The sequence below is a fragment of the Peromyscus leucopus genome, chromosome 1, assembly GCF_004664715.2.
Source record: "Peromyscus leucopus breed LL Stock chromosome 1, UCI_PerLeu_2.1, whole genome shotgun sequence".
Classification (NCBI taxonomy): Eukaryota; Metazoa; Chordata; class Mammalia; order Rodentia; family Cricetidae; genus Peromyscus; species Peromyscus leucopus.
In genome coordinates this window covers 54725113-54744298 of record NC_051063.1, presented here as the reverse complement: position 1 = coordinate 54744298, position 19186 = coordinate 54725113, and the positions used below count along the sequence as shown (strand labels likewise).

The window sequence follows — 19186 nt, the reverse complement described above, 5'->3', positions numbered from 1 at the left end:
AGGTGTAGTGGGGTATTCCTTTAATCCCAGCATTCAAGAGGCAGAGAAAGGTGGAACTCTGAGTTCAAGGTCAGCCTGGCCTTCAAAGAGTTTTAGGATAGCCAGGGCTACACAGAAAAACTGTCTCAAAAAAACAAAAAACTTCCCCCACAAAAATATATATGCATATGCATACTATTTTTACTTATGTGTTTTATGTATGTGGGTTTGCGTGTGCTAGGCACCTAAGTTAGTTCTCTCCTTCTACTGTATGGGCCCGAAGTATGGAATTCAGGTCATCAAGCTTTGTGGCAAGCACCTTTACTGATCTATCTTGCCAGCCATAAACTGGCAGGTTGACCTTTTTATTTATTATTTTATCTATTAAGCTAACATTAACTATTGTATTTTTTGTTTGTTTGCATGATTTTTTGAAACAGGGTTTTTTTCTGTGTAGCCCTGGCTGTCCTGGAATTTGCTCTGTAGACCAGGCTGGGATCATATGCAAACAGAGATCCATCTGCCTCTGCCTCCCTAAAAGTGTGTACCACTACACCTGGCCCTTAACTATTGTAAACAATAGACCAATTGGTAATATGTTTTAGTTCTTTAGAACCAATAAACATAAATATAGTACTCAAATAAACCTATTACTTGTTAGTAGATATAATGGTAACCCGATAACTTAGGTTAAGACCGTCTTACAGGACTCGGTAGAGTGCTTGCAGAGCATAGGCACGACTATAGGTTTAAGTGTTAATACTACAAAAAACAAAAACAAAACAAAGGAAGGAAGGGAGGAGAAGAATAGAGAGATAGGAAAAAAGAAAATGATGTATTTTCCCAACTCTGAAGGCGGAGTATCAAAGATAAAAGCTCAGGCTGGGTAGATTCAGTCAGTGTCTGGTAATTCTCCCTGATCCACAGACAGAAATTTCCCACTATGTTCTCACATGGTGGAAGGTGTACACAAGCTCTCGTGATCTCCACTGTAAAACCACTAATCCCAACCATATGGCTTCAAGATCTCCCAAAGGCCACCTTAGTGGCTATGTTTCATCAGATGAATTTGGGATGATGAAGTAAGAGGTACATGCCATGATCTACTGCACTGAAGGAAGAACATTACTGGCAGAGTTAACAGCAAATATCCCAAGACAGGTGAGTATTTCCTAAGAACAAGAAGGCCAAAAAGTAGCTGAATCAGACGAACAGAGTGTCCAATGGGGTGTCGTATACTATATTATAGGATATAATGAGCCCATAAAGACTTTGGCGTTGATTCTGAATACGACATGAAGCCATTGAAGCACTTTATCCAGGAATGATGACATGATCCAACTGAACATTTTCACAGGTTTACACCTGCTGCCATAAGAGAAAAGAACGATCAGGAAGAAACTATAGTTACCCAAGAGTAATGAGTTTGCTTGTAGCTTAATAGCAGCCTTGATCAGGTTAGTAACGAATGAGGTTGAGAGACTTGGTCAGATTCTGGATATATTCTGAAAGTAGACTCAATGCTGATAAAAAAAAAAAAAAAAAGAATGGATACATTTAAAAAAAAACTTAGGTAAATGATGGACAGGGCTGAAGAGCCATTTATTGAGGTAGAGAAGACAGTGAAAAGAACATCATAAAGGAAGGATCAGGAATTCAGCTTAAGACACAGGAAGTTTGGAATGTCTACTAGACATGAAGACTGAAGAAAAAGATCTGAAAGTATTAATTAACAAGTAGCATATTAAACCATAAGATGGGCTAGCATAAACAGAAAAGTTCTGTGAAGTGGAACTGGAGCATCTGTTTATAAGTGAGGAAAATTTAAAAATAAGTAAATAAAGGGACTGGAGAGATGGATCAGTGGTAAGAGCTCCAGGGTAAGTTCCTAGTACCCACATGGCATCTCACAACTGTCTATAACTACAGTTTCAGGGGATCTGATGCCGTCTTCTGATCTCTGATGGCAGTAGACATACATGTAATACACAGATGTACATGCAGGCAAAATATCCATGCAAATAAAAAAATACTTTTTTTTTTGAGATAGGGTCTATTATGTAGTTCTAACTGGAACTCACTACATAGACCAGGCTGGCCTTAAACTCACAGAGATCCGCCTGCCTCTTCCTCCAAGTGCCGGGATTAAAGTTGGGTGCCAGCATAAAACATTTTTTTTTTAATTAAAAAATAAAAGAACTAAAGTTGGGCATGGTGGCATATGCCTTTAATCCTAGCACTCAGGAGTCAGAGGCAGGTGGATCTCTGTGAGTATGAGGCCAGTCTGGTCTACATAATGAGACCCTGTCTTTAAAAAAAGTGAGTTTTACCAGAGTATGGTAGTGTACATGCCTATAATCCTAGCAATTAGGAGGATCAGGAGTTCAAGACCAGCTTTTAGTTGGGAGGCTAGCCTGAGCTAAGAGACCCACCCTGCTGTCTCAACCACCCTAAAACCAAAGTTATATCCCATAAACTACATAAAACAAACTAGAAAAGGAGTCAGAAGAGGAATCGTGAGAGAAATCTGTGGTGTCATGGAAAACAAACCTAAAACATGTCAAGAAGAGGGTGATTGATTATGCTCTTGAGAGGGCATGTAAGAAGGATGACTCAGAGTAACCACTGGATTCCACAATGTGGAAAATGGCCAGTTAACTTGACCAGAAGTCAGTGAAGCAAAAAACAAAACAAAAAACACCTGGCTTAGGAACTATGTGACCCAAACTAAGATTTTCAATTTTAACTGATCCTGAATTTAAGGGGTGACTAAACCATTTTTAGCACAAGTTGCTTCAAATCCTAAACAGAAGCAGTATTTATGTGTATGAGAATGAGAACTGAGCCTTAAATTCCTTGACTCTAGACCATCTACCAACTTCACTTTTGCTAACCTTGGGTACATGGTTTAATTTCTCTAGGTCTGTGTCCCAACCTGGGATGTGTGTGTTATTGTTACCCGACTCACAAATAAATATAACACAAATCTTTCTTCTATTGAATATAGCCTCCAAACAGATAGCCTATGCCGCATACTCTATCTTCCTATCTCCCAGAGCTCCTTTCAAGCTGGGCGGTGGTGGTAGCACTTGGGAGGCAGAGCCAGGCAGATCTCTGTGAGTTTGAGGCCAGCCTGGTCTACAGAGCAAGTGAGATCCAGGACAGGCACCAAAACTACACAGAGAAACCCTGTCTAAGAACAAACACAAGGGGTGGGGATTTAGCTCAGTGGTAGAGCACTTGCCTAGCAAGTGCAAGGCCCTGGGTTCGATCCTCAGCTCAAAAAAACCCAAAACCCAAAAACCAGAGTTCCTTTCAAAGAGCTATAATATGCTCGGCTGTTCAATTGTTACACAAGGGCATGACTTAAACCCTAAGGTAATAGGCAAAGGTAATAGGCAAAAGGTATCCGAAATATTAGCCAGCTCTGATTGGCATACACCTGTAATCCCAGCTGCTTGAGGCAGAGGCTGGAGGACTGAAGATTTGAGGACAGCCTGGGCTACGAGTGAGTTCAGGAATAGTCTGGGTGAAACCCTGACTAAAAATAAGATATACAAAGATAGCTGGAGATGTAGCTTAGTGGCAGCATCCTTGCCTAGTACTCACTGAGCCCTAGATTCAATTTCCAGTTGGGCAAAGATCCCTGTTATCAAGTATTTCTACCTTAAATGTAAACCAAAAACAATGTTCATTGTTGAAATACTTTGATATAACAGGACAAAAAGGGTTCTGTATTAATTTCGCTTGAGAAGTTTTCCAGAATACCCTTCCATTTATCCCGAAGGGCAAGCTGCCAATGAGGAATGTGCCAAGTGCCAACATGTACCCTTCCTGGTTATGTTATGAAGATGCGTTTACAGGAAGTAGTAAGTCAGTTAATGTAAGAAAAGAGGTAAGCATAGTCCTTGAAATCATCACCATCTACCACAAGATGATCCACCTGCTAATGATTAACCTTCCCTAAGTGAAAATCTTACACAGCAGTTAAAGAAGCTCTCTCTGAGCTAGGTGTGGTAGCGCATACCTTTATCACAGCACTTGAGAGACAAGAGACAGGTGGATATCTATGAGTTCAAAGCCAGCCTGGTCTACATAGAGTTCAGAATAGCCAGGGGATACATAGTGAAATCCTGTCTCCAACAACAACAGAGGTTCTCTTTGGAGCTGCAACAGGAGAGTCATATGTCTTCCATAAGTCACAGATACACAATAAAAAAGATTTCCACGGGCAATGGTGGCACACACCTTTAATTCCAGCACTCGGGAAGCAAAGCCAGGTGGATCTCTGTGAGTTTGAGGCCAGCCTGGTCTACAGAGAGAGCTCCAGGACAGGCACCAAAACTATACAGAGAAACCCTGTCTCGAAAAACCAAAAACAAACAAACAAACAAACAAAAAACAACTTAAAAGAGATTTCCACAATGCAAATAGGAACAATAGTGTTATAGCTTAAACTGAGTTAGCATGTTCATATCTTTCAAAACATTTACAATAACCCATAATCTAAAACAACTGTAGAATTATATTGTTATAAATGAATTAGAATAAAAGCAAGGCAAGTCAGGTGGTGGTGGTGCACGCCTTTAATCCCAGCACTTGGGAGGCAGAGGCAGGCGGATCTCAGTGAGTTCCAGGCAGCCTGGTCTACAAAATGAGTTCCAGGACAGCCAGGACTGTTACACAGAGAAACCCTGTCTTGAAAAACAAAAAACAAACAAACAACAACAAAAAAAGGCAACACCTTTTCTTTCTTTTCTTGAAGTAAGGTGTCAATATGTAGCCCTGGCTAGTCTGGAACTCACAAAAGGCCACCTATCTTTGCCTCCAAGTGCTGGGATTAAAGATGTGTAGATCACACCTGGCCAGAAAGTTATTTGAAAACAAAAAAGAATTTTTTTTTTAAATTTTCTTTTTGCAGTACTGGGAATTGAACCCACAGTTTAGAACATCCCAGGCAAACACTCTGTCCTTTATGTTTTAAAAGTCTGTAAAATTTAGAAGGCTGAACTCATTAACCATAAAGCTGAACACAACACTGGGTACACATAATTACTACACATATTCACTAACATAAAATTTACTTGGAGCCAATGTAATTCTGCCCAGAACTAGGAAATGGTCAATTCTAAGACTATAACTACTTTAAACTAGAGAAGTGTCTTTCAGCAGAAATACTGCTTGGCTCAAACAAAACTGACAAACAACTTTCTCTTTTCTCTAATGATATGTCACTAATTCCTTCATTACCAAACTTCACTTCACAAGTGCTTGCAACACTCACCTGAGTGGAACAGGTGACTGGCGTATCATGAGGAACAATTTCCTCACAGCTGAATTAACAAAAGCAACACTATTCCTGCTATGGTTTTCAGACCATCTCTAAAATACTAAAAAGCAAAACAAAGGTTCAACACAAAAGCAGTGCAAAGGATAAATGAACAATAAAAAAATAACACTGAAAGTCTTACCCTAGACCTTGTAAATAACCACCTGGAGATTAAAGTTAGGGTTAAGGTGCATCCATTAAAATTTATGTTGGTAAGTACTTTTATATGAGCTGAGTAGTTAAATCACTTAGGAACTTGGCTTCAATAGAAAACAGCATTCAAGGAAACCTTTTCTTTCCCAAGAATAACAAAAATAATAAAGCCAGTGGGTGTTCGTAGACTATTCTGACATGACCATTCTTGCTATCTCTTACACATGTCTGCTGTGACAAGCAGTTTATAATGTATCCTAACTATATTTACTATGGCCAGAATGCTTAAATGCAGAAAATATTTAAGCATACTGATACTATGCCAAGCCACCTAAGAAACAAGTTGCACCCCTCCTTGTTGTTGTTGTTTTGTTTTTTGAGATAGGGTCTCTGTATTTAGCTTTGGCAGGCTAGGATTTGATATGTACATCAGGTTAACCTTGAATGCACAGAGAATTGCTTGTCTCTACCTTCTAAGTGCTGGGATTAAAGACAAAGCCACTATGTCTAGCTGTTAAAACTTCTTTTTTTGTTGTTGGGCTGTGGTGGCACACACCTTTGATCCCAGCACTTTGGAGGCAGAGCCAGGCAGATCTCTGAGTTTGAGGCCAGCCAGGGCTTTAGAGTGAGATCCAGGATAGGCACCAAAACTACACAGAGATACCCTGTCTCAGAAAAAAAATAATAATAATAAAACTTTTTTTTTTTTTAAATGGCTGGGGAGAGGGCTGGAGAAATGGATCAGCAGTTAAGAGCACATAAGCACATATTGCTTTTGAGAACTGGAGTTCAGTTCCCAGGATTCACACTGGATGGCTCACAACCACATGTAATTCTAGTTCTAGGTGGATCTGACACCTCTGGCCTCTATGGGAACCTGTACTTGTATATACATACCTACACACATACACATAATTAAAATTTAAAAATATGTATTTACAAAAGTAGCTGGGCCACTTGGGAGTAAGAGGCAGGTGGATCTCTGTGAGTTGGAGGCTAGCCTGATCTACAGAGAGTTCCAGGACAGTCAGGGCTGTTACACAGAGAAACCCTGACTTGAAAAAAACAACAAAACAAAAACAAAAAGTCTGGGAATACATAGCTCACTGGTGGACTGTGTGTCTAGCACAGGCCAGCTCCTGCTTTCACACCTTGGTAGTATTGGAAAAACAACAATAATAATTTTCTTTTATTGTTTAGGAAGATTGAGATTTTTTTTCACTTGTAATTCAACTATTATTCTATATGCAGATAATTTGTAACTTGCAGATGCATCAAGTATTAGATATTGTTAATAAAAATCAGTTTTGAAGTAGTTTGCTTTTAAAGACACAAAGCAAAAGCATCTAGTTCACACTGCTGATTTGTATTTTATCCCTTCAGATTAATCTCTATTATTTGCTAACATTCACTTATGGGCAAAGCCCTTTCTGTTTCTGCTTAATTTTCATACCAACTACTATAATTTTAACGGGGTGTAAACTAAGACACAGCCCTCACACAAGAACAACAGTTATTCAGAGGTAAACCCAAAGGTGGGGGTGGCCCACGCCTTTAGCCTCAGCACTCCAGAGGCAGGTGAATCTCTGTGAACTTGAAGCCAGCCTAGTCTACAGAGCCGAGTTCCAGGACAGCCAGAGATGTTAAACAGAGAAACCCTGTCTCAAAAAACAAACAAAAAAAGGTTAAAACAAAATATTTTTCAACTGTCCAAGCTATTATTTGAGCTAATTTCATAAAGAGAAATGTAGCTTTATTTTGACATCATGATTTTCAGGAAAGTAGTTTCTAGCAAACTGTGAAATTTCAGTATCATTAGCTATTAAAAACATGTACATATATATACACACACTTGCATTTTTCTGATGCACCAAGGAAGCCAATCGATGACAATGCATTAAAAGAATAAAAATGTGGATTCTTGCTAGGTATGGTGACCTGCACACAAAGCCCCAGTAGAGGCTGAGGCAAAATCATCTTGCATTCAAGGCCAGCCTGAGCCACTTTTGTCTTAAATTTTTTTTCACCATTTGATCATAATCAGGACTAAAATTTTAATTCCCTGGCTGCTAGCTAGAATGATTCCTCAATACTTAAGTTCTGATCTTGAGCACAAATGGCCAACTTCTAAAACCTAGATCTTTATCAGAAATTTGGAAATTAAGAATAGGAAGAGGCCAACATAACAGTTAAGTAGTGATGTAATTAAAGCCAAGGGACCAAGTTGCTAAGTTATAGAAGGCCACTGTTCATTTGGAAGTTAGCCCAGAACACAAAAATTTGGAGGAGAAATGCTGGCAGTTTAAACAGAACCAGGGTTCCAAATATGCTGCCTCATTCCTTTATCTGCAGAAGCTTCCTCCCATACCCTTTACCCAAATGGCTACAACCACCCTGGAGAATCCGGCAGGGCAACAAAGGTCTCAGGCAGGTGGAAAACCAGTATTAGGAAACACAAGAGAATATATTTGATGCTACGGTCAGGAATATTGTATTCATTAGAAAGACCAACGCAAGAGTACGTTGGAGATAACAAAGCATTTTTTAAACCTCTCAAAATTCTTCCTTTGACAAATCGCATTTTTTTCGCCAGACTCCGTTCCTTTAAGAAGCACCACCTGCCAGCGGGCTTATTTTTCCAGAAGGCATCTGCACTGCAGCGCTCTGCACAGGGGAGCCTGCTTGTCAGCTCCCACCAGCAGGCAGACATGTATACAATAGAGACTAAAGGAGGCCGGCAGCGTCCCTCCCAGGCTTTTCACAGACGAGAGAAGGGGGTCCAGCCAGCCCAGGCTTTGTCTGAATTTTCTCCTCTTTTCCCTGCAGTAAACGTTCCCTCTTGCTATACTGCTATCGAGAATAGGCCATCGAAAACATGAAATCAAAACATGGTGATGGCTTGGCATAACTATTTATTATCTTCTAGAATATAGCAACTGATTGCGTGTCCCCACCCCCACGGAGCGCCTGTGAAGAGCCGGCGGTATTGCAGATGCAGCCAAGGATCCATCTTGGACTATCGGTAGCTCCCTCCCAAATCTGCCTGTGCTATTCTCTCATCACGCCTCCTCTACCTCTGACAAATCTGGCATTCAGTTTAGCCCAAAACAGTAATAGAACTTCCTGATCCCGGCAAAAAAAAAAAAAAAAAAAAAAAATTTTTTTTTGGAGGACTATCACCCATGTGAGAGCGTGTTAACACCTGTCTGCAAACCTGCAACGCCATCCCTTCCACCACCACTCAAAATCCTAACATCATTTCTCCTACGACCCACCTGTCACAATCCTCTGAAGCTAGCTAATCCTCCACTAAGTCAGCCCCCCCCCCCCGCCCCGCGCCCCGTTCCACCCCAGGGCTCTCCGGCCTCCCGAACACGATCCATTCGGTTCACCGAGCCTTTCTCCGTTTCCAGCCCACGACCGTGTCCTCACCTGCAGGGAGTCAGCATCAACGCCCACTCGCTAGACCACCTCCCCGCCCCCAACCTGTTTCTTCACACCCCGTTATTTCCTCACCGCGGCTCGGCCCTTCGCTCCCCTCCCCCTTTGCCTGTTCCTCAAATGCCCGCCTAGGGGGCTGAAGCCGCCCGCCGCCCGGGTAGGGCCCCGGCCCCCGCCCCCGCCCGGAGACCCGGCTGCTCGCGCTCCCCAGGGACCGAGCTCCCCGCGCGCCTCACCTGCACACGAGGAGCCGCAGCTCTTCGCCCCCAGGGCGGGGCAGGCTCCGGGGCTCCCGCCGCTGCCGAGCGCGGACGGCTCGGCCCCGGAGGACGACGAGGAGATTGACGGGGACTGAGTGGCCGCCGACGACTCCGCCATGGCTGTACGAGCAAGGGCGGGAGAGGGGTGAAGCGAGACGTGGGGCAGGAGAGCGGGAGGGCACACAGAATAATCCGGCAGCTGGCTCCCCGAAGTACCCGGCGCAGGGTGCTCCGAAGACCGACTCCGACAGACTGACTGACTCAGCCCAGCTCCGCGGGGAGAGGTGTACGAGCGCGCATGCGCACAAAGAACCCGAGGACGCGCGGGCGGCGGCCTCGGAGGCGCGCAGCGACACAATGCGCAGGCGCAAGAACTGTCCCTCTGCGCTCCCGCAGGAAAAGACGCAGCGTGACTGGCCCCGCGGGTGGGGCGAGCCCCTGGAGGGTGTGTGTGTGTGTGTGTGTGTGTGTTGGGAAGGGGGGCATAGGAGGGTGTAGAAACCTGACACAAGGGACCTGGCTAAGCACCAGAACCCACCGATCACTGCAGCCCCGGCTGCCGATTAATAATGCCCTGTTTCCTGCCCACCCCCTGGTTCTTTATGTGAATGTTTTCTAGTTGGCAGATGACGTTTTAACGATCGAGGTTTCTTTGTGCTTCCATACACTACAAATGAATTTTTAATCATAAATTCTAGTTGATGTCTTCTGCCAGTGACTCCAAAGAAAAGTGAAAGCCACAATATATAGAGACCCCCTCTGTAATGTGCTTTTTGAGTTATCTGGCCGTGTCGTAATATCGCCTCACCGAGGCAGACATGGCACAGTCCCACGTTTGATAGGTGGAGAGAAATGCTAAACTATTACTCATTCCAATCACATTGCAATGCAGTCTCAGAATCAGCTTCATATTTTTATCTTGTTTTTCTTCTCAAAGAGGGCTTCAGGTTGCCTTTTCTCTGAATAGGTTCTGAGCTGGAAAAGACATACTTTGGAAGGGAAAAAAAGCTTCTGAGGAAAGGAAAACCAGGAGATAACATCTTGGTTGTGACTGGGAGGGCATAAAACAAGGTATTAAAAAGGAGATACAGATATACATTACCGAATTTTATTCATGTCCTAAGGTGAGTCCTCAAACGAAAACATATTTGAAACTGGGCATTAGTTTATATAGGACCTTTTACTTCGATCTTCTAGGTTGGCTTGCTAAATTCAAAGCCTCCCTATATCTAGTCAAAATTTTTGAAAGTACATAATAATGATGAAAATCAAAACTGTGGGATTTGATGTTGCTAAGCAGCAATCGATGACCCAAAGTGCAATTGCAGGTTCAGCAAATCCTGTAAAGGTGCAAGCTCATGGGGCACTAGACAAGCAGGCTGCTGCAGAGGGGGAAAAGCCACCTGACCAGTGGAAATCTTAGAACAAGCTGGGGACCTCATCTGTCCTAGACAGTTTTTAAGGTCAGCATCCTGGTTGTTGCCAATGCTTCAAAAAACGCCCAGAATATTTTCCAAAATAACTACGGAAAATATCTTACTCCGGCACACAACGACATCAATTAATAATGCAGCAAACTGACGAGCGGTAGTGGTACACGCTTTTAATTCCTTTTAATTCTAGCACTCTAGAGGCAAAGGTCAGTGGATCTCAGAGTTCGAGGCCAGTCCCTGGTCTATAGAGAGAGTTCCAGGATAGCCAGGGTTACAGCGAGAGAGAGAGAGAGAGAGAGAGAGAGAGAGAGAGAGAGAGAGAGAGAGAGAGGGGGGGGGGGAGGGAGAGGGAGAGGGAGGGAGGGAGGGAGGGAGGGGGGAGAGAGAGAGAGAGAGAATGCCTTCATAAGATCATGCTGTATGGCATTTTCTTAATTAGTGATCGATTGGGGAGGGCCCAGCCTATTGCGGGCGGAGCTATTCCTGGCCTGGAGATCTTGAGTTCTATAAGAAAACAGCTCTGAGCAAGCTAGAGGGAGCAAGTCAGTGAGGAGCACCTCTTCATAGCCTCTGCATCAGCTCCTGCCTTCAGGTTCCTGCCCTGCTGGAGTTTCTGTCCTGACTTCTTTGATGGTGAACATTGATATGGAAGTGAAAGCAGAATAAAACCTTTTCTCCCCCAACTTGCTCTTTGGTCATGGTGTTTTGTTGCAGCAATAGAAACCCTAACTAAGACAAACTGGTACCAGCACAGTGGGGTATTGCTGTGACAGACCTGACCATGTTTTTTGGGGAACATTGTCAAAGGACTTTGAAACTTTGGGCTAGAAAAGCCATTGAGTGTTGAGAGTTCAGTGGAATAATCTGTATGAGTTTGGAAGATAAGCATATTGGGAGTGCTGGGCGATGGTGGCACAGGCCTTTAATCCCAGCACTCAGGAGGCAGAGGCAGGTGGATCTCTGTGAATTCGAGGCCAGCCTGGTCTACAGAGCGAGCTCCAGGACAGCCATGGCTACACAGAGAAACCCTATCTCAAAAAAATAAAACAAAACAAACAAAAAGACTGTTGAGAGCAGTGCGGATGATGGAGGCCTGACTTGTGAAGTTTCAGAGGGATGCAATGACTTGACCAGGCCTTTAATGTGAAGAATCTGTGGTGTCTGGTCAGCTGGAGTTGAAGAGTTGTCTGTGATTAACAAGAGACCAGAACCACTAAAGTAAAACCTTGGTTTGCTGGAACAATAGGTCAAAATAATCAGATGTGATTAAGAAAAGACCAGGTCACTGAGGTGAAGTCTTCTGGGAAGTGTTTCCTCAGAGTCAGCACACAGAATGCTGTGTTCCAGAAATGGTCAAGGTTGTACCTCTCGTGTGACTGCTGAACTTGGTAGTATGAGTCACCCAGGTGGTACTGGGCATGAAGAGGTCATGGAGAGCCGCTGAGGCTTGGCACTATGTGGCAATGCTGGAGTCCCTGAAGAGAGCCCAGGAGAGGTTATTGATGAATGTGTAGCCTAGTTTCGGCAGAAGATTCCAGCATTTTGGAGATGCCAGTACCATGGAATAGCCAAGAAGGGCAGCAGTTGTGGAATGGAGCCACCTGGAGCCTAGAAGACAAGCTGTGTGTGCTGCAGAGGGCAGAGCTGGAAAAGTGACTCAAGCCCTTTGGAGGAGCCCAGGAGGTTGTGAGTGGATCCCAGACGCTGGATGCTGAGTTATTTACACTGTTGGAGTTTGGTTTTGCTTTGTTCAGATAGTTACTTTGCCCTATTTCTTCCCCTATTGAAGTATGAAAGTACTTATTTTTTTTTTATGTTACAGGAGCCCACAGTTGAAATACTTTACATTTTTTTTTTTTTTTTGGTTTTTTCGAGACAGGGTTTCTCTGTGTAGCTTTGCGCCTTTCCTGGAGCTCACTTGGTAGCCCAGGCTGGCCTCGAACTCACAGAGATCCGCCTGCCTCTGCCTCCCAAGTGCTGGGATTAAAGGCGTGCGCCACCACGCCCGGCCAATACTTTACATTTTTTAAAAAAGGAAATTTTGGAGTTTTACATAGAATTTGGATTTTAAAAGAAACTGGATTTTTTTTTTTTAAAGACTGAAGTCTTAAAGTGTTTGGATTTGTAAGGCTGTGGGACTTTTTAAGTTAGTAAAATGTTTTGTATTGTGATGTTTATATTAATGTGTGATCTTGGGGATGAACAAGAAAAGAAAGGTTGTGACTTTACAGTGATTTGTTTATGTGTCAGGTTGACAAGGGGTCAATTGTGCTGCATAGTTTTATGTCCTAAGATAACCAGGTGTGGTGACAATACCTGTTATCCCAGCATTCTGGAGGTTAAAGTAGAAGGATAGGAAGGGGACTTAAGGCCTTATCTTAGGGTTAACAGGAATTCAGTAAAAAGTTTTTAGGTGGGGAGTGACTCAGAAGAAATTATTATTATAATATTATTATTATTGTTATTATTACACACACACACACACACACACACACACACACACACACACACACACATGCTTTTTTCAAGACAAAAGTTTCTTGGCTGGCCTGGAACTCTTTCTGTAGAACTCTCTCTATAGACCACGCTGGCCTCAAACTCGTAGAGATACCAAGAGTTGGGAATAAAGGTGTATACCACCACTGCCTGGCAGAAATTATCATTTTGAAGGTGGGTCTCACTGTATGGCCTTGGCTGGCCTGGACCTCACTATATATATACAAGATTGGCCTTGAACTCAAGGAGATCCAGTTGTTTCTGCCTTTTGAGTGTTGGAATTAAAGTTGCGTGCTATCACACCTGTCCTTACTATCACTCTTATTATTGTTATAGTGGGCATTGAACCCAGGGCAGCACGAATGCAGGGCAAATGTTCTACCACTGAGCCATGTCTCAGCTTTGTTATGAGATAGGGCCTTGCTATGAAACTCAGGCTGGGCTTGAATCTTCCATCCTGCTGCCCCTCTCCAACTCCTAAGTGGTAGAATTACAGGCATACAGCTCAGAGACTTTAAAAAATATATTTTCTTGGATAAAGCACAGGGACAAATAGCCAAACGAATGGAAACACATGAACTATGAACCAAAGGCTGAGGGTCCCCCAGCTGGATCAGGCCCTCTGAATAGGTAAGACAGTTGATTGGCTTGATCTGTTTGGGAGGCATCTAGGCAGTGGTACCAGGTCCTGGGCTCGTTGCATGAGTTAGCTGTTTGAAACCTGGGACTTATGCAGGGATGCTTGGCTCAGTCTGGGAGGAGGGGACTGGACCTGCCTGGACTGAGTCTATCAGGTCGATCTCAGTCCTCGGGGGAGTCTTTGCCCTGTAGGAGATGGGAATGGGGGATGGGCTGGGGGGAAGGGAGGGGGGCAGGAAGGGGGAGAACAAGGGAATCTGTGGCTGTTATGTAGAACTGAATAGTATTGTAAAATAAAATAAAATTTAAAAAAATATATTTTCATGTGTATGTGTGCACTTTTGTGAGTTCATGTGTAATACCACATGCATGTCTGTAGGGGCCAGAGGATGGCATTGCATCCCCTGAAAATGGAGTAGTGAGTGGTTTTGAGCTGCCATGTGTGTGCTGAGAATTGAATGTGGGTCCCCTGCAAGAGTGAATGTGCTCTTTCTTAACCACTGAGCCATCCCTGTAGACTAATAAAATTTTTTTTAAATGAACATGTGGTATTTGTTTTTTCTGTGACTAATTTATTTTACTCAACATAATGACTGTCAGTTCCTGAATGTTGCTGCATATCACAGGATTTCCTTTTTTCATTCCAGAATTATATTTTATTGTGCATATATACGACATTTCCCTTATCCATTCATTCACTGATAGACATGGTACTTGCCATGTCCAGGCATTACTAGCGATATACACTTGGATGTACAAATTCTTCACATGACTGACAGTCCAGCAGGTTTGCCCAGCATTAGCATAATCACGTGAATGAGAGGATGTGCACCACAATGCCCACATCACTAAATGATAGTTTTTCGGTCATTGACCAAAATGTCATTACGTGGTATATGACTATATTGTAGTTTCTTTTATTTCTAACCTCCTCCACATCACTACACATAGATAGGTAACCTTGGTTAAAATCATCATCTTTTTTTTTTTTTTTTTGCTTTCCCCTGAGACAGGGTTTCTCGGTGAAACAGTTCTAGCTGTCCTGGAACTCACTCTGTAGACCAGGCTGGCCTAGGACTCACAGAGATTCCCCTGCCTCTGCTTCCCCAGTGTTGGGATGAAAGGCGTGCACCTCCACCGCCCGGCTGGTTAAAATCTTCTATAAGCAACAATAAGTGTGGCAAAGCTATACCTACATCTACCTTTTTAAAAAAGCCCAGGCCAGCCTGAGCTATGGAGTGAATTCTAGGAAAGGCTCCAAAGCTACACAAACAAATTGTTATTATTATTATTTTTTTTATTTTCTCAAGACAGGGTCTTATTATATAGCTCTGACTGTCCTGGAATCATTAATGTAGACCAAGCTGGCCTCAAATTCACACATCAGCCTGCCTCTGCCTCCCAAGTGCTGAGATTAAAGATATTCACCACCACATCCAGCTTTGAAAGTCTTTTTATCTTTGATTATATATATGTGGGGGGGGGAGGTATGTGCATGTGAGTACAGGAGTCCTCATAGGCCAGAGGCATTGTATCCTGTGGAGCTCGAGTTACCTGAGTGGTGCTGGAAACCAAACTTGGGGCTTCTAGAAGAGCTGTAAATGCTCTTAACCATTGAGCCTTCTCTTCTGCCTTGCACACCCACTTTTTGTTGCTTGAGATAGGGTCTTTCTACATAGCCCAGACAGTCCTGGAACTCACTTCGTAGACCAGGCTGGCCCCCCAAGTCAGAGATCCTCCTTCCTCTTCCTCAATAAAATTATAAGCATGAACCACCACACCTGGCCCATATCCTCCTTTCTCTTTTCTTTCTTTCTTCCTTTTTTTTTTTTTTTTTTCTGAGACAGGGTTTCTCTGTGTAGCCTTGGGCCTTTCCTGGAACTCACTCTGGAGCCCAGGCTGGCCTCAAACTGATACAGAGTTTCTCTGTATAGTCCTGACTGTCCTGGAACTAGCTCTGTAGACTAGGCTGGCCTGGAACTCACAGAGATCTGACTGCCTTTGCCTCCCGAGTGCTAGGATTAAAGGTGTGCCACCACTGCCCAGCTGAGGTAGGATCACTCTTAACGTCCCTGACACTTGGCCAGCTACCAGCTACTCCTAGCCAGTGGTTCTGTGAGCTTCTCTTATCTCTCCCATCAACCCACAGGAGTGCTGGGATTACTAAATGCAGCTTTTTTCTGTGGGTCCCTGGGTTTCATTTGAACTCAGGTCATTAGACTTTCTAAGCAAATGCTTTTGCCAGCTGAGCCACGCCCCTCCTTTTTAAAGAGATGAAGTCTCTCTGTTGACTGGCCTCAAATCACCTTCTTGCTTTAGCTTCCTCAGTATTTGGGACTTCAGGTTTTTTCTTTTTCTTTTTGTTGCAAGGACTAATTCAGCTTTATAACACACCATGAAGTGGAGTTGACTATTGTAACCAAATCACCACCCTATTTATTTAGTTTTTGAAACAGAGTCTCACTCTGAAGTCCTCATTGTCTGCTGGAACTCAGAGATCCACCTGCCTCTGCCTCCTGAGTTCTGGGATTAAAAGGCATATGCCACCGTGTGCTGTACAATAATCCTTCTGCACGCTGTGTGAATATATGTCACTATGATTGATTTAATAAACAAGCCAATAGCTGAACAGGATAAAGGTAGACAGGAAAGCCAAATTGAGAATGATGGATGAGGAAGAGTGGAGTCAGAGGAGTTGCCAGCCAGCTGCAGTCCGAGTTGGACACACAAAACGAGATAGAGGTAAAAGTCATGAGCCTCAGGGCAGCACACAGATTAATAGAAATGGGCTTAGTTGTAAGAGCTAGTTAGTAACAAGCCTGAATTACCGGGCGAGCATTTATAATTAATATAAGCCTCAGTGTGTTTATTTGGGAGCTGCTAGCAGGACAGAAACTTCTGCCTACAAACATGCCCAACACTCATCACTCTACTATATAAACAAGAAAATTAGGATGCCAATATCTATCTTATTTTGTGATAGTTGGGAATCAAACTCAGGACCTTCTACATGTTAAACATGTGCTCTACCACTAAGCTATCTCTTGAGCCCAGGCAGGCATTTTATTCTTGTGTTGATGGGATCCAAACTAGGGCTTTGAGCATGCTAGGCAAGGGTTTTACCACCAAGTTCCAACCCAAATCCAGGAGGTATTTAAATAATTTCCAGGCAGGTACTATTCTCTCCTTTTGAAGTTGCTTAGCCATTGGTCCTGTAAGTAGGTGTAAGAGGCCAAATGGTGTCACTGTACCATCAGTAGGGAATGATACTTAGCCGTTTAACCTCACAAGTCCATGAGTCTGTGGAAGACAGGAATGTGTCTTATGCAACATTACTACCTCTCACTGTGCTTGAAACATAACAAATGTCCTATTTTGGGAAAGCTTTGGAATCTTGAGTCATAGTAGATGTAATTTTGGATAACAATTTTGCTATTTTTATGCTTCATAAGTGCCTTGAGTATTTATGACTTTGTTTGGATTTTCCAGAATGAATATAATCACCAGTTCTGGACTAACCGTATAGCAGTCATCAGGGACAAACACATCTCATTTACTCTAATACTTTGTGGGTATTAGAATTAGTTTGTAGCTGATGAAACAGATTCCGAGAGATTAAGTCACCTGAGTTTGCACAGCTAGTGAGCATTAGTGCTAAAATGTAATGCCAGTCAGTCTGGCCCCAGATCCAATGGCCGTAACCGCTCAAAAACGTCTATCTATCCCCTGTCACCTTCTTCTAGAAAACCACAAGGAAAGGTCAACCTTCAGTCATATTGGGTGACTCAGTTCTAAAGGCAGGCTGCAATGGGAATCAATTTGGTATTTTGAACTTCAGCTGTGTGTTTTTGTTTTGTTTTGTCTATGTAATTCTGGCTGGAACTTGATATGCAGACAAGGATGGCCTTGAACTCACATAGATTCACCTGTTTCTGCCTCCCAAGTACTGGGATTAAAGGCCTATACCACTAGGCCTTCGATGTTTCATTTTTGGTCTTCCTGTTATAATGTAAATTCCAAATGGAAAATTTTGTTTGTTTTGAACAAAATAGCCACCACATCATTGTATTTGGAGTTTTCCTGTCCTGGGAACTGCTTCCAAATCACCACACAGAGACTTATATAATTGTAAATGCTCGATCAATAGCTCAGGCTTATTCCCTATTTTCCTATATTCCTTATTTATGCTCTGCCATGTGGCAGTACCTTTATTAGCATGGCATGTTCATCTCCTGCTCCTCTGTGTCTGGCTGGCAACTCCTGACTCTGCCCTTCTCTTTCCCGGCATTCTCATTTTGGCTTTCCTGCCTAACTTTATCCTGTTCAGCTATTGGCCAGTCAGTTTCTTTATCAAACCAGTCACAGCAACAAAACTTTACAGTGTACAAAAGGATTATTCCACAGCAGCATCAGTGCCTTAAACAGGCAGTAAGTAGAAAATGAAAAGGTTGTATTAATGAATGAAGGGGGTATACGTTACACTAACTGTTCACGAACTTTCTGCTTCTTTTAATATTACATACCTAATTCTGCTATGGAACATGATACCCTGTTTGATTTTAACAGCTTCTAATGAAAATGCACTTAATTCCAATCTGTTAGGCAGTGAACAGCAAGTGCTAGCATTAGATCTGTCCAAATATGACATTGAAGCCAATAAGAGTACATCAGTTTCCCTCACACTTGGAAGAAGGTTTTGACTTTTGAAACAACATGGTAAAAATTGTAGATTTCAGGATTCTAAGTCACAGCTTAGTAACCAACCTCTACCAAGGGAATGCATATTTGATGGTGGTTTTCCAGGACAGCCAGGTCTACACAGAGAGAAACTCTGTTCCAAAACACCAAAAAATAAATAAATACAAAAAAAAAAAATCTAAAACTCAAATCTGATAGTAAGAAGGCACTGGGAGAAATGTAGTGCAGGAGCCAGCAAGATGGCTCAGCAGTTAAAGGCACTTACTCTGTGTGCCTGACAACCCAAGTTTGATCCCCACACCCACATTTAAAAAAAAAAGATAGCCAGCCAGGTGGTGGCACACGCCTTCAATCCCAGCACTTGGGAAGCAGAGGCAGAAGAATCTCTGTGAGTTTGAGGCCAGCCTGGTCTATAGAGCAAGATCCGGGACAGGCTCCAAAACTACACAGAGAAATCCTGCCTCGAAAAACAAAACAAAACAAAAGATATAGTGGTTTTCTCAGAATTCCTATAGCAAGATGGGAGTTAGAGACAGGGCAGTTTTCTGGAAGCTTTCAGAGTCAGTGAGTGCCTCAAAAACAAGCTGGAGAGGCTGGAAGGATGGCTCAGCAGCTAAGAGTGCTTGCTCTTATGCAGGACCCAAGTTTGGTTCCCAGACCCCATATTAGGTGGCTTACAAACACCTAAAACTCCAGCTCCAAGGAACAATACCTCTGGCCTCCATGGCCACCCATACTCATGTGTACATACAGGCATA

The 19186-nt window shown here is 43.1% G+C and overlaps 1 protein-coding gene across 5 annotated transcripts in view; it reads right to left on the bottom strand.

Moving 5' to 3' along the window:
- Positions 1-19186, bottom strand: part of Rtn3 (reticulon 3) — a 69444-nt gene that overhangs the window by 47747 nt on the left and 2511 nt on the right. For 2 of the 5 annotated variants that reach the window (XM_028853685.2, XM_037207617.1), the window contains exon 1: positions 9139-9365. The exons of 1 other annotated variant lie outside the window; for it this stretch is intronic. In XM_028853685.2, coding sequence (XP_028709518.1) covers positions 9139-9280 — 142 coding nt within the window. In that variant the 5' untranslated portion in view covers positions 9281-9365. Of the gene's footprint in view, positions 1-9138; positions 9476-19186 lie in introns of those variants that run through there. 2 more of the 5 variants (XM_028853684.2, XM_028853687.2) reach the window with 2 other exon arrangements.